Below are 23,953 nucleotides of genomic sequence, written 5' to 3'. Positions count from 1 at the left end.
TTTCTCTAAGCTCTTAGTTTTGCCACTGTATTGGGCAAAAGGCTCCATATAAAACAGGAACTTGTCGGGGGAATGGAGAGATGATAGCTAGAGGGTACAAACTTTCAGTTATAAAATGAGTAAGTTCTGGAGACCTAACCTACAGCATGGTGATGATAGTTAATGGTAATCTGTACCTGAAATTTGCCAAGAAAGTAGATCTAAAGTATTCTCACCACACACAGACAAACACACACACACACACACACACACACACACAGAAAAAAGGTAATGATGTGAGGAGATGGATATAATTAGCTTGATTGTGGCGAACATTTCACAATGTATCCATACATCAAAAAATCATGTTGTACATCTTAAGTACTGTATATAGTACAATTTTTATTCTTCAGTTATACCTCAATAAAGCTGGAGGAAAAATAGGAACATTATTCCTGTTTGCTGTCACAGCCACTTTCTCAACTTGTACCGTCTCTCAGATCTGTTTCTGATCCTCCTAGCTACTAACCAGCTTCATTTGTATTCTCTTTTTCACCCGTGTCTGCCCTTTTGCATTGGTTTCTTGGCTATGACTTTTGCTTTTCTCAGTGGTAATCCTGATTATTCACTTCAGCTGCTTTGCCCCTGGTCATGTCAAGTACATGCTCTTTTTAGCTGATTGTTTCTCCAGGAACGTCTACACCCAGTTTCATCTGGATGAAGACGCTTTGCTCACCAAGGTGCCCCATCAGCTGGCCACCCCCGAGTGCTGCGGATGGTGGCTGTATTACCATTGGTGAGGAACTTGGCTAAAAGTGGCCAGAGTAGTGTCTCTTTTCTTCTGCCTCTTCTTCTTTCAGCTGTCCAAGTTTGGTCTTATCTGCCTGGACATTCCATATTTGGCCTGTTTCACACTGGGTCATAGTCCCTGTTGACTCTTGTCTTATAGGACTAGTTAAGGAATGGCAAGTGGTATCTTCTCACATGTCAATTCTAATTGATTGTTATTGGCAGCAGCGAGTGTGGGGTTAAGAGGAGTAGGATCTGACCTCAGTGTGCCAAAATCAATTAGTCATGCTTCCTAGGGTGAAGATGTGGGTAGAGTTTTGCATTCTGAGAGGCTGACATCTTTGGACTGGACAGTTTTTTCTTTTCTTTAGGGCTGATGCATTCACTGCCAGTGCCTCACATGATCTCTTTGCATTCCTTTACTCAAACCCAATCTTTTAGTAAAAAAACTATTTCTAGTGCATTAACATTTTCCATTCATATTTGCTATAAAAATATCTGCAAAGCAGAAACTGCAGGAATTGTGTCTTTTCTCCAAAGAGAACATACTCTGCCAAGGCCTTTGGCAGAATCCATTTGCAGCTGTAGTTTGGGAATTGTACAACTCTTCCTAGGTTCATATTGGAAAAAGAGTAGCTTCTGTGCTGAATGCTGTCAGGAAAACTGTCCCCAGTATTCAAAAGCTCTTTCCTTTATGGCTGTTTCTTATCTCTTACTATCAATTGTCCATAGTTACTGATCTCATAGGACAAAATGTCTCTGTCTTATAATTGAAATGTGAATACCCAAATCATGGAGGTTAGCACACCCAATTGCATTCCTATTCCCTACACAAAATCAGGGCATTTGACATCCAGGCATTCCTACCCATGTTCATTGTTTCCTACAGAGTATCATCTTCACAAAGGAGCACTCACTCAACTTACCTTGTAGTGGAAGAGAAACAATCCACAGAACAGGCTGTACAAGTCTGCTGTGAGCAGAGAGAGGTTGACTGAAGTGGCACTGGTTTTCTTTATGACGACTGGCATAAAGCTGTAGAGACCAAACATGCAGGCACTAAAGCCAACGTAGAGCAGTCCTGGGGGAAGAGTAAAGAGAAGGCAGCGTCAGAGCCTCCTCCAGGGCATCTTCAGCATCCGCAGCAGGAAGGAAGGGGAAGAGTGCACATCACCTGTCACTCACACAAGGCAGTTTCTCTTTCCCCCTATTCACTGGTGCTTATTATTGGATAACATAGCACAAAAATAAAATAAGATCAAAAAATAAAAATTTAAGTGTGAAAATGAACTTTCTGCTTCTTATTGCATTGCTGACATTTTGCTTCTTCTGGGAAGGAGTGCCTCTTAGTGGTGATAGTCAGAACACAGAATCAAGGTTTTTGAATTCTCCCAATTGTGCTGTAATCAGCTTTTGCTATTCATCTATATTTAAACATTTTTTTAACTCTTAGTTTTTAATTTGAGTAATAGCAACAAAACCGCTTGCTATCATGTATTGCCCACAATGATGAATAACTATGTAGTCTTTAAAGTTGAAGAGCTTGCATGTCAAAGAGACCCGGACTTAGAATACTGAATTAGAATCTTGACTGTGTGGCCTTGGGTGGATGAATTCATTGCTGGGAACACAGGATGATCTGTCAGTCTCTTCCAGATTCATGAATTCTGTTCTGCCCTACCCACAACACACAGAGTCCTGCCCTTCCATCACATATCCTGGCCTACTGTGAACTCTTACATGTGGGTTTTCATGACCTTAAAATACTGTGTGGCCAATCTCTCATCCTCAAAATTTCTCTCTTTCTCTGTAATAAAGCCTAGACATGGGTACTCTGTTTTGCAGGGTCCCAAGCAGGAGTTTACAGCTAAATCTGTACTTTCCCCAAATGTTGATACAATGGAAATGTAAAAAAAATAATAATACTCTTTTCTTGAAAGAATAAGGCATAGGATAAGCATAAGTGCTACAATTCAGTGTCTGCCTGGGCATTACAATATAATAAAAATAACCTTTCCAAAGGAATCCTTGATTAAATGTGTCTGGTGTGGGCTGTGGGCAGATTTGCTTCCTCTGACTTATGGATTTTGGGGAGTTTGGTAGGTACTGAATATCTGGTCTTTCTGACTATGAAGACCAGGGATTCATCCAAAGATAAATTGGGTTTGCCCATATGAAAAGTGCTTAAGGGCACAAAATCATCATTGCATATGAAAAGCCACATCAGATCTACAAGAAAATTATTCTGAACATAAGTAAGTAAACTCAGTACAACAGCCCCCTCTAGCGTGGTGGAAGTGCCCTCGGACGAAGGGGGACCAGCCACTTTCCTATTTAGGAAAGGTAAAAGTCCTATGCATAGATTCTATCACAGTAATATTAGTTTGGTTTTTAATTCTCCATCAGAAGTTTGAATTCCCTAAAAACAGATAGTTTTCCTGTATGTGTTTTCATGCTACTTGTAGTTTTTTCCTTTTAACCAAGCTACTAAAAATGCAATAAATGTTACATAACTTATGACTAATACATGAAAAGACATAAAAATTAATTTGGTACTCCTTAAAGAAATCTGTGACAAGATCCATCCTTAGATTAATCCACTAAAAATAATAAAACTTGATCAGAACACAGTCTAGGCAACAGAGCCTTGTTTCTATTTTTTTGTTCTGTTTTGTTTTGTTTTTTGAAGGTGTCACTAATTTAAATACCATGACTGGGTTAGAAAGTTCCAGAATAATACCCTTCCATCATTTTGCGTGGACTTTGACTTGTGGGCTCTGTTGGTATATTCACTCATTTATTCAACTATTATTCTCTGAGTACTAACTATGCCCTGAGCACTCTGCTATGGGCTAGGAACAATGAAAAACAGGATAGACAGGAAGCTTCGAGTTGCTATTAATGCTATGCAGAAAGACAAGGGTTTCTTAAAGAGAATGGCAGGAGCTTGCTTTAGACAGGGTGGTGGGGTAAGGCTACTTTGTGGAGGTGGCATTTACCTCAAGTGCTGAAGGACCAAAAGGAGACTGCCATGAGAGGAGCCAAGGAAACCTGCACATGAAAAGTTCCTGAAAGGGACAGGGCCTCAAGTGTTCCAGATGCTGACCGAGGCCAGAATGGCTGAGCAGAATGAAGAGAACAGGCAGAGGAAGCTGGAAAACTGGGAAGGGAATGGATTATTCAGGGCTTTGCAGGTCTTGGAAAGGAATGTGTATCTTATTCTAGTTGTACGAGGAAGCCATTGAGGAGTTTGCAGCAGGTGACTAAAAGAATCTGATCTACATTTTCAAAAGATGATTTTGGCTACTCTGTGGAGAAGGGATTGGAAGGAGAAAAGCATGGGACCGGTTACAAAGACTAGTCAGAATGATGGTGTCATAGTCCCGGCAAGAGAGGCTGGTAGCTTGCTTGGTTTTACTTGAAACGGCAGTAGAGAAGGGAAGTGTCTGGGTTTGTGAAGACTCAGCAGGCCCTGGTGACAGCCTGATGTAGGCGGCGAGGGAAAGGATAGCATGCAGCATGCCCAGGGGTTCTGGCTAATTTAGAAACTGGGTGAACTGTGACGCCATATACTGAGATGGAGGGAGCTAAAAGAGGACCAGGTTTTCAGGAGAAATAAAATGCTCCATTTTGAGTGTGTTGTTTTAGACGCTTATGCATTATCCAAAAGGATCTGTCCAGTAGGGAGTTGGATATATAATTGGAGGACTCAGAGAAGTGGTGAGATTTTACAAGCCCAGTTGGTGGGCAAAGGAGAGTAGGAAAATAAATACATGGAACTTTGCTAACCATCCTACCTTAGGATGCTTCCAGCTAAATATTCTCAACCTATTTTTAAATACTGCAGAAATTAGAGGTAGGGGGATAGGAGTGGAATATATACACTATCACAATTGACAACTAGGTCAACCAATGTTTTTGTGTGTGAATATACTGTTTCCTAAGCAAAGCATAGCCAGCCTAGTTAACACATGATTAAATTGAGAGTTGGAATCCAGCATCGTTGCCCTTTCTTGACTGTTCTTAGATGGACATTAAATAGTTAATGGACATTAACAATGCCTCTGAAAGTCCACCTTTCTGTCCAGGTAGGGTTTTCAATTGATCAGCATGATCATACGAATGAACTGAATTGCTTTTTGACTGACAACTACAAAATGGCTGCAGTCAGTACATTTATAACAGAGTATGTGTATAAACATTTCCTCTTGGAATGTTCTCTCTGTCACTAGGGATAGAATTTGGTCACTCTTGTGCTTATGCACTGAAGTAATTTAAGCTACAGAGATGGGAAATACTATTATCAGCTAATATGGATTGTGCACTTACTATGTGTCACGTACTTTATGTACAGTAATTAATCTCCACAACAGTATAATGCTGATAACTATTGCTATCCTCTTTATATAGGTTAGGAAATAGGCTTATAGATTCAAGAAACACAGTCCATACTGGGTTAAACAGAGGATATGTTATATGGAGTACAAGTTACAAAGGTGTTCAAATGGGTGCTGGGGAAACAGGGATGGTGAGACAACCTGAAGATTAGCAATAGCAGGGAGTTACTCACAACCCAAGAGCTAGGTAAATACAAGAGGAAGGCCACGTTACCCGGGGTCAGAAGTTAGGGAAGCCCAGCAGGGGTAGAATCACAGAGGAGACTCAGCCACATCTAGAGGATATCTGACCCCAAACAGAGGGACACAGAGAGAAATACCGGTTTCTTTCTTTCTCCCACCTCCAATCTCCCTCGACTGCCTCCCATTGGCCAAAACTAACTGGAATCCAGTTGACAAGGGAGGCTGCAATGTGGATTTGCATAAGCAGAGCAGAGGAAAGGGTAAAAGATGGATCTGTGAGTAAACAGGCAAAAGACCAGCTTATAGAGGTCAAGTAACTTGCCCTTAGGTCACACAGGCAGCCTGACTTTAAATTCTGAGTACATAACACTCATCTATATTGTTTAATTATTATAAAGAGAAATAAGGTTTTGAAGGAACATCCTATTTGACTCTATTCAATACCTCAGTTAATATATTATATATATATATTTATATATATATATATATATAGAGAGAGAGAGTTACTATATATATAGTATGTGTCTGTATAGGCTACATATATTTGATCTCATCTTTTTCTTTGGGATTCCAGTGGTGTTCTTTCTCTTTCTTTTGAATATACCAGAGTTTTAAAATATTATTTGTAATTCTTAAAAACAATGGCTAGGTCAGATGACTTCTCAGAACATATGCATTAGGTTAAGTGTATACAGGGCACTGGGCACTAGCTTTGCTCAGATACGTAATGCTCTGACGAGCATCACCTCAACTCCCCAGGCCTCAGGTTCAACATGGGTAAAAAGAAAGGTATACTTTTTTCTTTTTTTTTGAGACAGAGTCTTGCTCTGTTGTTCAGGCTGAAGTGCAGTTGTGTGATCCCGACTCACTGCAACCTCTGCCTCCTGGGTTCAAGTGATCCTCAGCCTCCTGAGTAGCTGGGACGATAGGCATGCACCACCACACCCAGCTAATTTTTGTGTTTTTAGCAGAGACAGGGTTTCACCATGTTGGCCAGGCTGGTCTTGAACCCCTGGCTTTAAGTGATCCACCCGCCTCAGCCTCTCAAAGTGCTGGGATTACAGGTGTGAGCCACTGCACCTGGCCAGGAAAGGTGTATTCTTAATTATCCTCTAGGTCTTTTCCTGCTCTGTAATCCCATAATTCCATATTCAGGGAGAGGCCAAATCTTTTGTTTTGGCCTCCAGGAAAAATACTAAAACCAAAACCAAGACAAGCATCAACCACAACATCAAAAGTGAAGAAGGTTCCTGCATACCACAAGCCTGTGCTCACTGACCTGCAACACACTTTTTCTTTTCTCTGACATTTGACTTTCACATTGATTACACTTGTTCACACATCCTTTAGCACAGTATGACCCACAGTATGACAGTATGACCCATGGGATAAAGGGAATGTTTAAGTTGTTTATTAGACTTATGAATGTGACTCTAACATTCCCGCTCTCCAGGAGGGTATTTTAGCGTATGAGGTCATACGTTTGACTTGAGTTTACTGATTAGATCATCACAACCAGTCTTTCTGTTCAGTAGAGTAAAACAATGGAATAAAAACAAACAACAATAACGATTATCCTCTTGCTTTTAGTTGCTCTGTATTTTGCAATTGACCAGTGTTGTAGGAAAATAACGAAATCTGTTTTTAAAAGTGCCTTCAAGCTAAGAAAATAGAAAACATGTATCCCAAAGAAAAAAATAGAAAACATATTTATTATCCCAAGGAAACGAAAACAACAACCATCTTTCCACTTTGATAAAATGGCAACCACATGAGTTATCCAAGAGATTATACGAGGTTAGATTACTAATGTGGAGAGTGGGGAGGCAGAGAAATTCATTGACAGATGCTGAGAAACGACGATCTCTTGGATTCTGGTCTCCTAAACAGAAGAATGTGAGCTTTCCACCAGGACATAGTCATCAGAGCTTGGCCTCTCAGGTGACTTCTCAAGGAGTGTGGGGTGGGTTTGAAAGGCTGCTGACCTTCCCTTGATGTCTCCCTGCCTCTCTGGCCCATGAATTGCAGTGGTTGCTATGCCATCTCCCAGTTCCACAGAAAGAAAGTGCAATGTCAAGCTTAAAGTCTCCTGCCATTGTCCCCACTGCTTCCCTTTTGTCTGTATTTTGTGAGATGAGAGAGGAAAGAATAGGACCATCTTTGCTGCTTGTCATTCATTCATTCGCTCACTTGGTAAACATTTATCCCCTGCATGCCATGTGTCTAGAATTGAGCTAACAACAGAACCCTGCAGTAGGTCAGGGCGAGATAATGAGGACCAAGGAGGCCGTGGTGTAAACACATCCCAAACGCAACCCTACAAATGCTTCAGAAAGAGGAAGATGAGTATTTGATTTCCCTTCGAGGCTAGTTTTTGTTGATACACAATAATTGTACATATTTCTGAGGTACATGTGATATTTTGATACATGCATGCATTGTGTAATGATCAAGTCAGGGCAATTGGGATAGCCATCACTTCAACCATTGATTAATTTTTTTGTGTGTGTTGGGAACATTCTAAATCTCTTCTAGCTACTTTGAAATACACAATAAATTATTGTTAACTACAGTCACCCTACTGTGCTAGGGAGGCCATTTTGGCCTCATTTCCAATCAGAAATTAAATGGATGGCTCTGTAATGTGTTCCTTTTACACTGTCCTTCATCATCTTCAACTATAGGGGACTGACGTTTTAATGGCCATATGAGAGCTCAGAATAAAACCATCTTTTGATGACTCATTTAACTAACACTGAATTATAACAGAACCTCAGTGGATATGCACATGGCATCCACATAGTTTGAGGACAAATTCTTTTTGATCATTACTATTATCATCAATATAAAATTAATTTATACTCACGGACCGCTGCATGTGAAGTGCCACCAAGCACAGGTAACATTTTGTTTTCTGGTGTTGTGGGTCACAAAGACAAATGCTCTCTGTAACCTGCATCTGGTTTCCTTTCCCTGTTGCCCTCCTCTTTTCTCTCCCCTTGCCCTGTTGATTTTCCTTTAATTATATCATTCTGTAGCACAACTGGAGAGAAATTAAACGGCAGGACTCTGAGACACAGGGCTGCTCAGCCCTCAAAGTCACTAGAGAGAACGCTTAGGGAGAGTCAGGCACAATTCTGTGGCTCACAGTGTGCCTTCAGAGGGAATGATGTCTGCAGTAAGTTGGCCTCATGTGCTTAGGGGATGGGGACAGGTAGGTAAAGTGACACACGGGAGTTTGTGTTTTTATTGTGTTTCCTTATGGACACAGAATTTGGCTAAAGTTGTAGCAAAAGTCATAGAAGGGAGAGATGGCTCAAGCAGCCAGCTTCAGTGTGGGGAAGAGTCTGTAGCCCCCTCCCTGCCACTTGTATTCACTCTGCACACATTTTCCATGCAATCCCACAAGCCACGTTACGTTCTGTGCTCACTGTGGAGACACGTTCTGAGGGTATTAAATGTCAGTCCCTTTTCCAGGGCTTGCTGAGATTGATCATTAGAGCATCTCCTAGTATCTTAAATCCTTGTCCTAAATTTCTTTGAGGAAAGTGGTTTTAGAAACAGGTGGAACCTGAGAAGTCCTGGATGACTTAACTAGCTCAAAGCATGTCTGGTATTTTCTAAGTCCATTTGGAGATCAATTAACCATTTCTTTTGTGCAAACTGCTCCCTTCTGAAAGGTTTTTATGGGCTAGGAATGCCCATTACATTGTTTCCTTTCATGGTTTTTTGTTAAGTTCAGTTTTTTTCCCTTTCCTGAAGTAGCACTTTTTAATGGTCACATCAGTTTAGTGTTTCTTGGCTAAGGCAAATTGCTGTCATTTATGTGCTACCACTGCCTCAGGCCAGTTTTTTTTTTTTTTTCTGTTGGTCTTTAACCTAATAACACACTTCTGTGTCTCCCCTAATGGCATCTTGGCGATGATAATGGGCAGAAGCTCAATTAGGAAACACTATGAATCATATAATTTAGTCTCTCAGAATGTGCAGGATTTCCTGAAACGATGAAGGGATTTCATTTTCCCTTGTCCCCTACCATTCTAAATCCCTTCCTTGTTTGTGCTCCACCCGACCCACATCATTCTTCAAACACATTTCTCAGGTTATAAAAAGAGCATCTTAGGTGAGCCAACTCCTTACCTATTTGCCAATCCCAGGGCACCTTTAACAGCTCCTTATGCTCCATTATAGCTCTGCAAATTCGAAGAAAATAAACCCAATGAGCAAGATTAGAACGCACTCTACTTTCGTTCTTTCTTTTTTTTTTTTTTTTTCACTTATCAGATTTATACAAATAATGAAGCAACCCAATGAATTTCAGAAAGAATTTTGGGTCACGTAGAAGCAAGTCTAATTAGGCAGCCTGTGGTTTTTCCCTGAAGAACCTGGTCGGTGTGTGAGGGTGTGCCACAGGGCCCTGGGGAGCTCAACCCTTCCTGCCCTTCTCATCCAAACAGTCTGCCTGCAGCCTTTGTTTCTGCTTGATAGATGCTTTCTGAAAAGCAAACCGTGAGGTTCAGAAAATGTCTGTGCTTGCAGGTTTAATCAATTTCTGATTGAGCGTTTTCTAGGGCAATGGTTCTCAAAGTTAAATGTACATGACAGCCATCTGGAGAGTGTGTTAAAATACAGTTTCCTGGTCCCAACCCTAGCAATTGATTCAGAGATCCGGTGAGATCCATGGATGTGCATTTCTGGCAAATTCTCATGTGATACCAGTGCTGCTGGTCAGAGGACCATATTTTGAGAACCACTGATCTAGACAAGAATGGGGAGGTGGCATTGGCATCACTCCACCAGCATTACTTTGATTCCAGTGAGCCCTCAATATATCCCACTTGCCAAGGACACCCTAATGCCACTTCCATTATTTTGGCGGCAGTGTCCCCCAAAGGGAACAGTCAACTCTAATAGACTATAACTGAAGCAAATGAGCACTAGATATCTGCACATATTTTTTGGACTCAAGAATAATAACCCATAAAAGAAGTCATCTATCTACAAAATGTTGGCCATGAATAGTTGAACTAGGTAATTCCTTTTCCTCTCACAAAGCTGACACACCAAATTTAGGGGCTTTAAAATGCCATCACTTTCAAAAATGAACCCCAAATAAATCCTTCTCAGACTGTACCTTGTTCACTGTGAAGTTTTTCACCAGTATCTCAAGATAACAAAATTTGGAGGATTGTTGAAACAGTCTATTTGTAAAACCTGTTTAAGGTGATGCCAAAATATCTTCCATAAATAATTTCAGACACTGAACCCATGCAAGTAGAAAGTGCTTGCTTTGTAGAAAAAGATTGGTAAAATCAGAATTACCTGTTTGCAGAAAGGGATTCAGTAAAATTTGACTGGAGGGTATACTATCATTCTTTATATCTTTCATGAAGCTATAATATTGGTCTTTACCAGTGGAAAATTGCTTTGATTGAAACTTATTCTCATAAAAAATTCTGAGGCAATAGTCAGTGATGACTTACATGTTTCAGTTGTAGAATTATTGCAAAACTGGTGCTTTTGACTTTGTGGTGCTTAGTGAATGTCTGTATTATATCTTCACCTTTTTAAGGAAAACAGAAATGCTAAATTCTAAGAGATAAATTTGAAATATGGTCCACCCTTGCAAATCCATGGGCAGTAAAATCACACATTTGTAAAAGGATAATTTTAAACTATAGCTTTTCTATTGGTGGTTGTCACTAGTAGACAGAATGTTCCTTTCTGCAAATGCATTGAATTGGGGGCATTTATGCTTAGTTTTTCTACTTCTCTAAGTAATAACCCACTCATTGGTTTCAGAGAATCAATCCTAATGCTTCTAATGCTTTCTAGCAAATTATCTTCAATGTTTTATAAAACATTAGATGTTTTATAAAAATTTATATTGAACTTGTTTAATTTGGAGGAAATTTACTAATAAAGATATTGAGTTGGCAGATTTCATCAGTCCTTTGTACAGGAAGCTGGTGTCTGGATTCCAGCATTGATTTTTACATTCCAAGAACAAAAATTTTAAGAATAAGTCTTAACAGTCCCTCTACTATCTATATTTCTTGTTATTTTTACTCACAATTGAATTCCACTGAAAAATGCTCCAAAGAGACCAATCATTCCCAGGAATTCCACTCGGCTCAGGGTTCGGATGATGTATTCTTCCCAGACGTTAGAGATACCATAGAGTGTGGCTCCTCCTAAGACCAGAAGGTCCCCTACCAGCTTATTTTCCCCTAGGAACCAACCAAACAAACAAACAGAGGAGCATCATTAAAACTTTCTTAACAAGAATCTGGCATCAGCAAATTGAGCTTCCCTTGCCTATTCTATTTTGACATTTTTATAGAAGTTTGTTTATCTGTGCTCTAGACATGTTCTGATACAAAAAGGTTGCCTATGTTGACACAATTAGAAGTCTTCTCTAAGAAAGAGATCAGTCTCTTCCAGATCACACCCTCTCTACAAAGCCCACTATCTTCTGTCCATGTATCAGATTTTCACTTACCAGATTTATACAAATATGAAGTGGCACAATCTCGGCTCAGTGCAACCTCTACCTCCCAGGTTCTAAGGGATTCTCCTGCCTCAGCCTCCCGAGTAGCTAAGATTACAGGCACCGACCACCACACCCAGCTAATGTCTATGAATATATGCTAATACATACACAAGTTATGTTGGTTTCAGGACATTTTCCAGCAGTTTAGTGAACATGGTGTAGAACAAACAGAAGCAGTATAAATTTCCACCCTCTGCTATTCAGGGAGGGAAGCTATAACAGAAGCTGTCAAGACTCCATTTTGACCATGGGCAAAATGTGTAACTTAGAAAATGAGAGTGAAAGGATTTATGGGTTGAAATTTTCAACTCCCCTGAGGTAAGTAACATAAGAGTGTAAATATATGTAATTCACTATCACATTAACATTTTTTCATTAAAAATTCTTTTTGTTTTAAGCTCAGTTTTGGGCTGGGCATGGTGGCACACGCCTGTAATCCTAGCACTTTGGGAGGCCGAGGCAGGTGGATCACCTGAGGTCAGGAGTTTGAGACCAGCCTGGCCAACATGGCAAAACCTTGTCTCTACTAAAACTACAAAAATTAGCCAGATGTGGTAGTGGGTGCCTATAATCCCAGCTACTTGGGAGGCTGAGGCAGAAGAATCCCTTAGAATCCGGGAGGTGGAGGTTACAGTGAGCTGAGATTGTGCCACTTCACTCCAGCCTGGGGGAAAGAGTGAAATTCTGTCTTAAATAAATAAATAAATAAAAATAAACTCAATTTTGGTTGATTTAAAACAAAATAAATGCTTTACCCAGATATTTTCTAGAGTTGGGCAAACTTCCCACTCCAGGAACTATGGAGCCAGGGAAGGAGGAGAGTAGAAATAAGCAGCTAGAATGGCCTCACTGGTGGGCTCTGTACCCAAGTGGTCTCTGGCTCTGTCCTGCATAAGTCAGCAGTGCAGGAGCTCAGCTCACCTGCAGCTCTGGGACAGTGGCAGCTGAGGACGGAAAGGGTGCTTACTCCAGCGTGATTCTAAGGAAAGGACTCAACGATAGCTTAGCCCTGGATTTCCCGATGAGCCTGGGTTCTCACTGTTCAGTGGGAAGCACTGAGTGTTCCTCAGGTAGTGGCTTCACATCAGATAATCTGGGCAGGGCTTGCAGAAAGACTTTGGCATGCGGTCGCCTTGGAAGATTCTATCTCTAAATGGTGCCATGTTTTCTAGGGGAACTTCCTTTTCCTGTCAAGGATTGGAGAGACAGGGGAAGAGACCCCGAAGGCAGCATTGTGCTGGAGTCATCCTCATGGGAATGGAGCTGAGAATGGGATTTTGTGAGAGCTGGAAGTTCTCTTTGGGTTCATGGGGAGTTAGGCATCACTGCCTAGGAGATGAGCTGAGAACTTGAGGAGGCCCTAATGAGAAACCAGACTTGGTGAGAGGTCCCTGGGCAGATCTTTTAGGAAAATTAAGGTTGCTATGACAGAATGTGAAATCTTTGGCAACCTGATTAATCTTTTTTATGTGTCAACTATAAAATAATGACAAACTTTTAAGTAGTTCATCTGAAGAATGACCCATAAAATAGAACGTATCTATAACTAAAATTGTAAAGTTATAATGAACATGATCCAGTCTCTTTTCACTCAGAAGACATTTTAGAGCCTTGTGATGACGTGGGGTCATTATTATGAATATCAATTACTGTTGTACTAGTGAAGTGTGGAAGTGCTGCATAATATAATTCTTGGTTAATAAAATTAATTTTATAGAATGAATTGAAGAAAGCTAAATCATAATAAAATATTTTAATAGAAATTAGGGAAGCATCAATCTACCTTTTAAAAGTCCTAAAAAGAGGACACACTATTTTAGTGAATAGTCTCACCAATATTTTTCAAACGCCACATGGTTATGGCCTCTTCTGTTAACTAGCCTTTGACTGTAAGAAATATACTCATCGGTACTTTGAGTTTTCACCAATTCAGTAATAATTATTGATCATCACAACACAATTTTGTGTAACCACAAGTTCACAAGTATTTTCTAAGTTATCACTAACAAAAAGATTAAATATTATTTATTATAATTTGCTGATAATTATATTTGTCAGTTTTTAAGTCATTTGAAAGTAGTACATATACATATAACATACATTAAAATTTAGTTAAACATAATTAAATTAACCAGAACATAATTTTATCCAATTATATTATATAATGAAGTGTTTGATATAATAAGTAGTATGGGTACTAAGACTAATATTTTGTGTCTAAAATTTGTATCTAGTTAACTGGAAATTATAACATATTACATTAATAATATATAAAATATTAATATAGTTTATGTACTGTTAAGGCAGTAGATACCTGATGGTGATAGCAATTTTTGCACAATGTTCATGGGCAAAGTTATGCTAGAACATCTGTCATTTATGTGTGTATAAAACCACAATAGGTGATAATGATTTATAAATTTTGGGTAAATGGATACATTTAAAATTATGTAATGTCTGCCCAAACCGATAGTTCTCTCCCTCCTCTAAATTTCACAGCAATGGTATCCGTTTATGGCACCCACCATATTCCACTCCTTGTCTGTTACTTGTTAACTTGTGTACCTCATCTCCCCGCAGCCAACTGTTCTCTTACAAATCATGGTTGAAGGGCAGGGACTATGGCTCACTCAGCTGTATATTCTGTGTGGTCTCTAGCATGGACCCTGGAACATTATACATGCTCAATAAAAAGCTAAATGAATTGAGCTGACTGAACAGGTCTTAATACATCCTATGATAAATGTTTTCAGTGAGAACAGCTTTCAATTTATTGGTAGAGTTGGGTCTGATCACATCTCTATCACTTACTAGCTGTGTAATACTGGGCAAACTACAGAGTCTTTCTGAACTTCAGTTTCCTTATCTTAAAATTAGGTTACTGTGAGAATAAAATAAAATATGACATGTAAAATGCTTAGCATTGTATCTGACACTTAGTAAGTGTTCACTAAATAGTAGTTTTAAAATGTGAATACATTATTTCCTGAACCACCTGTGTCTTTGGGTTGGGCATTTCTCATTGTGGATTGCTCCTTGATTCTAATCAACCTAGTCATAATTACTTTGCAAAAACTGGCTTTTCTTATTAAATTTTTGTTTAAGTACTAGAAACATCATGTTTGGAGACATGTTTGTGTATGTGTGGTGGTGGGAGGAAAAAGGAAGGCTATTTGAAATCATGACTTACCACTAGGACAAGAAATAAATGGTGAGTTATACTATTCTAGAGTGTTGAAAGACTGTTAGTGCAGTTCCTGAAAATGTATCCATCCCATTGAATACATATGCCTCTCAAATAGGGAGAACCAATTATCTCGTTTTCCTGGGACTCTGTTGGTTTTAGCACTAAAAGTTCCACATCTGGGGAACTTCTCCATTCTGGGCAATCTAGGGCAGTCACTTACACTAATTTACTATGATAAAACATCTTTACATTTGTTGTAGAAGTCACAATTATGGAAAAAGAAGGACTAAGTGTTATAGCAGAAAGAATAATGGCTAAATTTCACATCTGGGCCACGTAATTTGGTGATGGTGTGCCCTTAAACATATTGCTTATCTTCTCTGAGGCTTGATTTCTTCAGCTGCAAGAATGACAACAAAAATTCTTTGCATGGTTAGGAGGATTAAATGAAATAATCTATATTAAAGTATCTGGTACCTGTGGGCACTCAATAAAAAAGTGTCATTTTTACTTGATTGTGTTTGATTACCTGGCTCCTTGAAAATATTTTCTTTTCCTTGAAATAAATATAAAATTAAGTGTAATAAAAAATTATTGTTGGAATCTAATATCTTTGATAAATGAACTAAAAGATGCAATAAATGTATTGTGTTAGAAAGAGGATATTTTGAAGGGCAAGAAGGATATTTCATAACAAGAAGTTACTTTGATTAGGTTTTATCTTAATCTTATTACCTTCTAACCTTGCCCATATGTGTATGGGCATATTCATTAAGTTTTCCCAGGCAAGTAGAGAACTCCTGGTGCTGAATCTTTTCAACTTTACTAAGTCATTTTCACACACTCCAACACATCTATAATATTTATAATATTCTCAGAAGCCACTTCTATTGCCTGTTAATTGCCCCGCACATCAGTAAATGCAGAGATGATCTTTCAGAGGAGGCCTATACTGCTGACATGGAGCCAAGGTGACAAAGAGAATACACATATTAAGACCACTGATTTTTTTACCAGTAAGCTTGGAAAAGACATTTCCTTCAGGTGAGCTCAAAGGGCGTCCTATAGTGGGTGATCAGTTGTATACGTGACACACATAGAATGAGAACATAAGTGCTGTTTGCATTCTTCCCACCACATATACCACTCTATAGTCTCTAAGGCAGAGTCTTCCGGGCTGGGGACTAGGGTGCTTTCTTTCTACCTCTGTCTAGAGTGGGAAAACTTGCTGGTCAAGTTTCAACAAAAGCCCTATTCCTAGCACATCATTCTGTGCCCCGAAACATATTTTGTACATGAAGTACTTAATGCCATCTAAGAAGTTTCCTTCAGTCAGACTTAAATCAAAACAAGTAATTCCTGGATAGCTAATGAAGAAACATGCTGACAAAGTAGAATTAAAGCAATTGCTTTAATTATAATGAAGTCAAAGAAACTTTGAAAGGGCCAACGTCAACGTGCTTGGAGACAGAATTGTCAAAATTCCAAATGAAGATGAAACATAGATTAAGCATTCTAAAAAGGATGAAGTTAGACAGACTCTTTTCCTGTGCAACACTGTTGATACAGTGATGATAATTTTATTATTATTATTCTGATTTTTTTGAGATAGAGTCTTGGTCTGTTGCCCAGGCTAGAATGCAGTGGTACAATTATAGCTCACTATAACCTTAAACTCCTGGGCTCAAGCGATCCTCCCGCCTCAGCCTCCCAAGTGGCAGGACTATAGGTGCACACCACCATGCTGGCTAATTTTTTCTGTAGAGATGAGGTCTCACTATGTTGCCCAGGCTGATCTCGAACTCCTGGCCTCAAGTGACCCTCCTGCCTTGGCCTCTTGAGTCGCTAGGATTTCTGAATGTGCTTGGCCTGGTGATGACATTTTATATGGACTTGGATGCCTGACTTATGTTCTGGTGATTATCTGCAGTATTTTAGAAAAGTTTTGTGACCCTGGCTGATTAATGCAATTGAACCAACTCTGCCATAGAGGTGAAAAAAAGGAATATTTTTGATAATGATATATAACAATTTTAGGATTCTACTGACCTCAAAACCAGTGGGTTTTTTTCTTTAAAAAAATATGTTCTCTGTGATAGCTTAAATTGCTGTCTACTTTAATATTTGTATAGAGGCAGAGCATGTCCAATCATAATTTTATAAAATGAGTTCTTGGATCCTATATCTGGGCTGGTCTTAAAACATCACTCTATGTACTTGGGCACCACTTGAATAGCATGGAAAGTGCTCCACAATTATAAAGATTAATTCTGTTAACACTGATGCTTTGTATATCACAAAAGCAATGATGCTGGGGGCCTTAAACAGATTCACATGCAGAAACCAAATTCCACTCCAGTATGTTTTAGCCACATCTACGTTGTTTTTTAAAAATGACACTTTGGAAAGACTCTCAAACGGACTTACTTTATTTTTCTTAAGTAGTTTTGCTTCTTTTCTAGCACTTCATTTAAAATCAAAACAACATTTTTTACAGGATTAATGAATACAATCTAGTGAAATCAATTCAAATTAGCTTAACATTCTAGGCTTAAATGTTCATCTTTATAGTTGACTATCGAATGGTCGAATGCAAGATGATGGCCAAGATGAATGGCTGGGGTTCATGAAGGTAGAGTTTTTATAACTAAGGGTACTTGTTTCTGCTTAGCCTGTGTTTACACAGTGTGTGGAAAACTGAGAAAGTGTAACTAAATTATGACTTTAGGCCGGCTGTAGTGGCTTATGCCTGTAACCTTGGCACTTTGGGAGGCCGAGGCCGGTGGAGCACTTGAGGTCAAGAGTTCAAGACCAGCCTGGCCAATGTGGTGAAACCCCGTCTCCACTAAAAATACAAAAACTAGCTGGGCGTGGTAGCAGGTGCCTGTAATCCCTGCTACTTGGGAGGCTGAGGCAGGGGAATCACTTGAACCTGGGAGGTGGAGGTTGCAGTGAGCTGAAATTACGCCACTGCACTCCAGCCTGGGCGACAGAGCAGGACTCTGTCTCAAAGAAAAAAAAAAAAATAAAAAAAAAAATATATATATATGCATATATATGTATATATGTATATATATAATATATACGCATATATATGTATATATGTATATATATAATATATACACACCTATATGACTTTAGAACAACTGGCCACATTGTATAAGACAAAAATATTATCTGGTCTGAAAAGATTATTCATATCAACATTACTACACGCATATAGCATAATATTGGCCCTTTCATATGACATCTGTTGATATGTTATGGAACCAGTGTTTCATAGAAGAGAATCTGGGAAATACCGAGGTTTCCAGATTTCTGTTGAAGTGGGGACCGATGGTATTGTGTAGGTGGTATGGATGTGTGAGGCTAAGGTTGTCTCTCTTTTGTTCTATGTTGTATCTTCACCTCCCAGCAACATGGGACAGAGAAGGAGGCCTGCCCTGAAGGCCAGGGGCCTTGTGTTCCAGTGTCTGCTTTGTCAGCTCTGTGACTTTGGGCAACTCACTTGGTTTGGATGCATCTTGGTGTTCACATATGTCAATCATAAAGGAGCTGAACAAGGTCCTTTTCAGTTATAAAGTTCTATGGTGCAACATACATCACATCGTTTCAGAGACTTCATGTGACCTTGTCTCATAAAGAGAAATGGTCCACTTTTGACTCTTTATCATCCAATTTCCTAGAAGAAAGGGCAATTCCAAGAACTATAGAAAAGTGGGTACTTTCTATCCCATTTCTAATGTTAACAAAGAAGGTCATTTTTTTTTCTGTTCCAAAAACCCTTCTGTAGCAAAAATTTTGGTACATTTTAAAGAACTCCAATGCTTTAAAAAGGGTCTTCTGGAAACCACCCTGGCTCAGGGCTCCCCCAGCAGATTCACAGCAATTTGATGAGTGAATCATGCAGCTTTACCTTGTGGGTTTATAAACTCTAATTGATACCAATAACCCCTCCTTGTAAAACAAATTAAAAACCTTGTGTGAGGAGACAGAACTTAACTCTCCCCACTAAAATTATGGAGCACTCCTAACTAGTCCTCAAACTTTATTTACTTGTGGGCCTATAAACCAACCTTCACCCAGTAGTTTGAAAGCTCAGTCTTTCTCTGGCTTGACAGAGAAAGGTTTGGGGTTGGGGAAATGTGTGGAAGGCCCTGTGACTCAGGAGTGAATTAACTTATTACCACCAACTCTACAAAGGACCAGGGCTTGGGCCAAGTAGCTGGTTCACGAATGGATTGACCTCCAAAACATCTTCTTGGTAGGTCATGACTCTCAGTTTTACACACTGTCTGCATGTTTCTGAATGGATGCAGAAAGGGCATGAAAGTGGTATTTTGCATCCTCATTCACTCAAGAAACATGCATTAAGCACCTCCCATGTGCCCCGTTTCAGGTGTGGGGGGAACAAACATGAACAGTACACAAACAGTGGGAAATCCAGGTTCCTAAGGTCCTTGTTTACACCCAACTATGAACATTCCATTTCTTGTCTTGGCCTCACCCGCAGAGGTAAGGAACCTGGTGAACATCCGAAGACTCACCTGCTCCCTGATGCCTTCCCACAAGCACATCTGCTCCCACCATGCAGCCCATTCCCAGGATGCAGACGACGATGCCGATGAAATGCACAGCCTTGTACCGGATCAGCAGGAAGAACCAGGACAGCAAAATCACGACTGGGATCACAAAACAGTCCAGGAGCTATTGGGAGGGATGAAGGTAAACAACAACAGGAGGTTCAAGAGGAAGCTTTCTATGTAAAAGGGAAAAGTAATTTAGTTCTGCAGAAAGGGTTCTGTCTTTCCCCTGAACCTGAGATTTTGTGTAGACCCAGGCTTGATGTAGTTAAAACAGAATCTGAAATAAATGGAAATTAGCTTTATTTATTTACTTAATTGTAAACATCCCCCAAACTTTAAGGGAAAGGGGAGAAGGCAAACTGATAAGACAGGCTGGTGGTGAAGACAGGCTCCTGCCTCCAGGTGCTGGGGCAACTCTGCCTCCTGTCTTCTTCAGAGCCAGGCCATGCTCCACGGGAACACCTTTGGTTTGGGGAGAGTATACCCAGCCTTTTTATACTGTCCCCCTATTTTACGAGAACGTCTGGGAATAGGAGGTGAGGGTGCAGAGGTCTTATAATGTTTTATAAATTATTAGAAATTAGACAAAAGTTGAATTTAACTTCTCCTGGACAGCTGTCTTCCTGTTACCAGTAAAAATTGATCTGTTCTTGTCATTTCATTCTTAAAATAAAAAAGTGCTCTAAATATAAATGCAAATTTATGAGCCTCAAAAGTAGAAATATTAAAAGAACTATTAGAAAAAATTTTTTAAAGAAAGTTGAATAGAGTATAGCAAAAAAATTTGATTTCATTTTTTTATATATTTTGTACAAATAGTGAGATTCCATCTGACATGTAAATTCGAGGAGTTGATAGAGAATTTGCCCCAATTATGTGGAGAGATAATATGGTGAAATGAGAAGACCCCTATGCTAGGAGTCAGAAGACCTGAATTTGAGTACAAATCCTCATTTACAGCTGTGTGACCTTGGGCAAATCACAACCTCAGGAGCTTCAAATTTCTGTTAGTAAAATGAAGATAACAACTTTCCCCAAAGATCAGTACGAACCTCAGAGATACTACACATGAAAGTAATTCTTAAATCACGAGGCCCTCATTGCTGGTCTATAACCCTGCTTTCAAATACATGCTTTGGGCTCCATGGAATTAATTCAGACTCTACCACACAGTGGTAAGACCTCTGGATACACTATCCAAGACAGGGTCTCTCTTAGACAAAGTGATGTCACACAGAAGTGCAAGTTCCTTGTACCACATGAGGAACTTGTGATTTGTCCAACTGCCCAGTATATCTCCTTGCTGGAATTCTAAACAAGTGGCCCCTACCACCCAGCTGCCAGTACAGGCCAGTGATCCTCAATACTCCTTCACTTTCATTGCCTATATCCTATTGATTACCAAATTCTGCCAATTTAATCTTCCAAACATCTCTCAAATCTACTCATGCCACCCTCTCCCACTTCTGCTACCTGGACTGAGCTAACATCCTCTGCTACATGGAACAAGCCTCTCCTTCCTGCCCCAGGGCCTTCACTTATGTACACCCCTCCTTCTGGAGTGCTCCATTGCTTGAAATTCCTCCTCCTTTTCCTTCAGGCCTGCACTTGTTAAGTTGCCTCCTCAGAAAAGCCTCTTAGATCCCCAAGCTAGGTCGAGTCCTGTTTGATGCTTTTGTTGAACCCTGTACTTCTCCTCTGTAGTTCCACTTGTAATAGTACTTAATTAGCACAGGATTATTGGCATCAGAACACTGCTGGGATTAGGAGGAGTATTCAATAAGAGTTATTGAGCAAATATATACAAAGATTTTTAATGATCAGAAACATCAAAATAGAGTCTCCAAGATTCACTGAAGGCTAGAAAAGGTGTATTTGCAAAGCATCCCTGAACATCAGAGTGGCTTCTTGGCACTGCAAATAGCATACTGAATCCTCTCTATCCCCACAGCTTTTTGTGACCTGGACAGATGCTCGTGTTTCTCTGTGCATTGGTCTTCTCCTCTGCAAAATGAAACAAGCACTCAGAATAGTAAGCTATCCCCAGGGTTGCTGAGATGATAAGGTGAGAAAGGACCATATGAATGCTAAGTAGCACTGTGATGGCTGGGGGCTGAGCCCAAAGGTCACAGCACTCTTGGAGGGGCTATAGGAAGGAGGTGGTGGCAGGTAGGATTTTACTACAGCACACAGTTGCTCACTGCAGTTAATTAGCAATGTAAGTTAATGATGTGGTAATATGCTCTAAGGTAGGTTTCACAGCTAGCCTCAGATGCTATTTAAGTATATTAGGAAATTTCAGTTTGCCATTGAAAACTCTTCACTGGGCATAAAACAGTTGGTGTTTTGTGTTAAAAATTAAAAATGATTGAATCAAGTTGAAATATTTAGCTGCACACTACAGAATTAGGGTTTCATTATCTGGCTGGAAGCCCTTGGTCAGCAGAGCTGAAAGCCTCTATTCCTGAATTATTGAGAGCAAGCTAGGCCATCATCCAATCTTTGAGGAGGGCTGAAGTGAGCTTTTAAGTTCTCAGTGTCATTAGAAAACCCAAAGCACTTGATGAGTCCTGAGATCTATTCCCCTAATGGTTTGAGTTGGAAAATCCTTATTTGTAAGTGTCAGGTGGTTCTGTGGGTAAGTGCAAACTTTTAGAAAGAAGAGAAGGAAAAGAAGAATACAATCATAATTTTTCTTAAAGAAGGATACAATAAAGCCAGGGTTTCTGGGGTATCTGAGGAGAGAAGCTTGGTGCTTATGATACAGTGGGGCCTCAGTAATTGGTGGCTGAATAAATCAATGAATGGTCAGACATGTGGTATCACTGACCATCAGAAGGGACATTAGAGATAATCAAGGTTGCTACTGGCATTTAGGGTGGGACAATTCATTTTGCAAGATTGTCTCATGTTCTCTGTAGGGCAGTTAGTATTGCTGGGCCTTGACCATTAAACATTCTACACATTTGCAAAGGCCCCTGGAGGGCAGTCTCTCCCCAGTTTAGAATCACCAAGACCCCTTTATTTAACAGTTGAGGATTCCTAAGTCCCGAGAGGTGAAATGATGTGCTCAAGGTCACACAAATTGTTAGAATCAGCAGAAATTGTGTCATAATAATTTTTTGAACAATGTTTTAGTGAAGGTCAATGACAGGAATATTTAATTGCTACAGCTGAAGGTCTCACCATGGCATCTGTAACTATTGAGGAGAAACTGTTTGGCACCTGCTCTTACTAAACAGGCTCTTCTTTTTTAGTGCTTTTTGCCTTCAGCTTTCCCCTCGTGGTCATATAACATAAAAGATACTGACAAAAAATAATTTTCCAATAGTTTTCTCCTAGCTTAATTCCTTGGCTAAGTGGTTGTTAGAGTAGTAGAAAAGAGAAGCATTATAACTGAAACTGTTAAAAAAGAAAACAAACAAACAAACAAAAGCTCCTCTTCTGATTGCCATTAATCTTTTCAGTAGATTTAACTTTCTTTGCATACATCTCTGAATCTGAAAAGAAATTATAAAATATCCATACAAAAAATAAACAAATATTATTTTATAACCATCTTATGCTCTGAAAAATCTCCAAGGACATTAAAAATACTTTAATGGAAAAGTGAAGTGTTTATTACTCTTAGATTTACATAGCATCCTTCTTCCCCCCTAAGAATTTAAAAGAATTTCATTCTCCTCATGCCTTGAATCCTCAGGCAACACATGCCAGAGGTGTCTACGATTCTGTTTTCTAATTTTATAGAGACGGCTGAGCACAGTGGCTCACACCTGTAATCCCAGCACTTTGGGAGGCCAAGGTGGGAGGATCACTTGAGGTCAGGAGTTAGAGACCAGCCTGGCCATATGGAGAAACCCTGTCTCTACTAAAAATACAAAAATTAGCCAGGCATGATGGTGTGTGCCTATAATTCAAGCTACTTGGGAGGCTGAGGCAGGAGAATTACTTGAACCTGAGAGGCAGAGGTTGCAATAAGCTGAGATTGTGCCACTGAACTCCACCCTGGGCAACAGAGTGCGATTCTGTCTTCAAACCAAACCAAACCAAACAAAACAAACAAAAAGATAGAGACACGGAGGCACACAGTACACAATGGCTTGCGGCAAAGTTTCTGAAGTCATGGTGATAGCAGGATTATTATTTGAACCTTGTAGTTGTTTTTAAATTTTATTTTTTAAATAGAGATGAGGTCTCATTAAATTGCCCAGGCTCATCCCAATCTCCTGGGCTCAAGCAATCCTCCTGCCTCAGTCTCCAAGTGCTGGGATTACAG

General features: G+C 39.7%; 1 protein-coding gene across 1 annotated transcript in view; it reads right to left on the bottom strand.

Moving 5' to 3' along the window:
- The window catches only part of SLC35F1 (solute carrier family 35 member F1), a 400,690-nt gene that overhangs the window by 28,224 nt on the left and 348,513 nt on the right, over positions 1 to 23,953 (bottom strand). Inside the window, exons 4-7 of the mRNA XM_010353243.2 lie at positions 19,636 to 19,795; positions 11,422 to 11,578; positions 9,489 to 9,541; positions 1,695 to 1,849 (exon numbers count right to left, since the gene is read on the bottom strand). Of these exons, the coding sequence (XP_010351545.1) occupies positions 1,695 to 1,849; positions 9,489 to 9,541; positions 11,422 to 11,578; positions 19,636 to 19,795 (525 nt within the window). The remainder of the gene's footprint in view (positions 1 to 1,694; positions 1,850 to 9,488; positions 9,542 to 11,421; positions 11,579 to 19,635; positions 19,796 to 23,953) is intronic.

The sequence above is a fragment of the Rhinopithecus roxellana genome, chromosome 4, assembly GCF_007565055.1.
Source record: "Rhinopithecus roxellana isolate Shanxi Qingling chromosome 4, ASM756505v1, whole genome shotgun sequence".
Taxonomy (NCBI): Eukaryota; Metazoa; Chordata; class Mammalia; order Primates; family Cercopithecidae; genus Rhinopithecus; species Rhinopithecus roxellana.
Note: the sequence above shows the minus strand (reverse complement) of the source record. Positions and strands in the feature narration are given on the sequence as shown.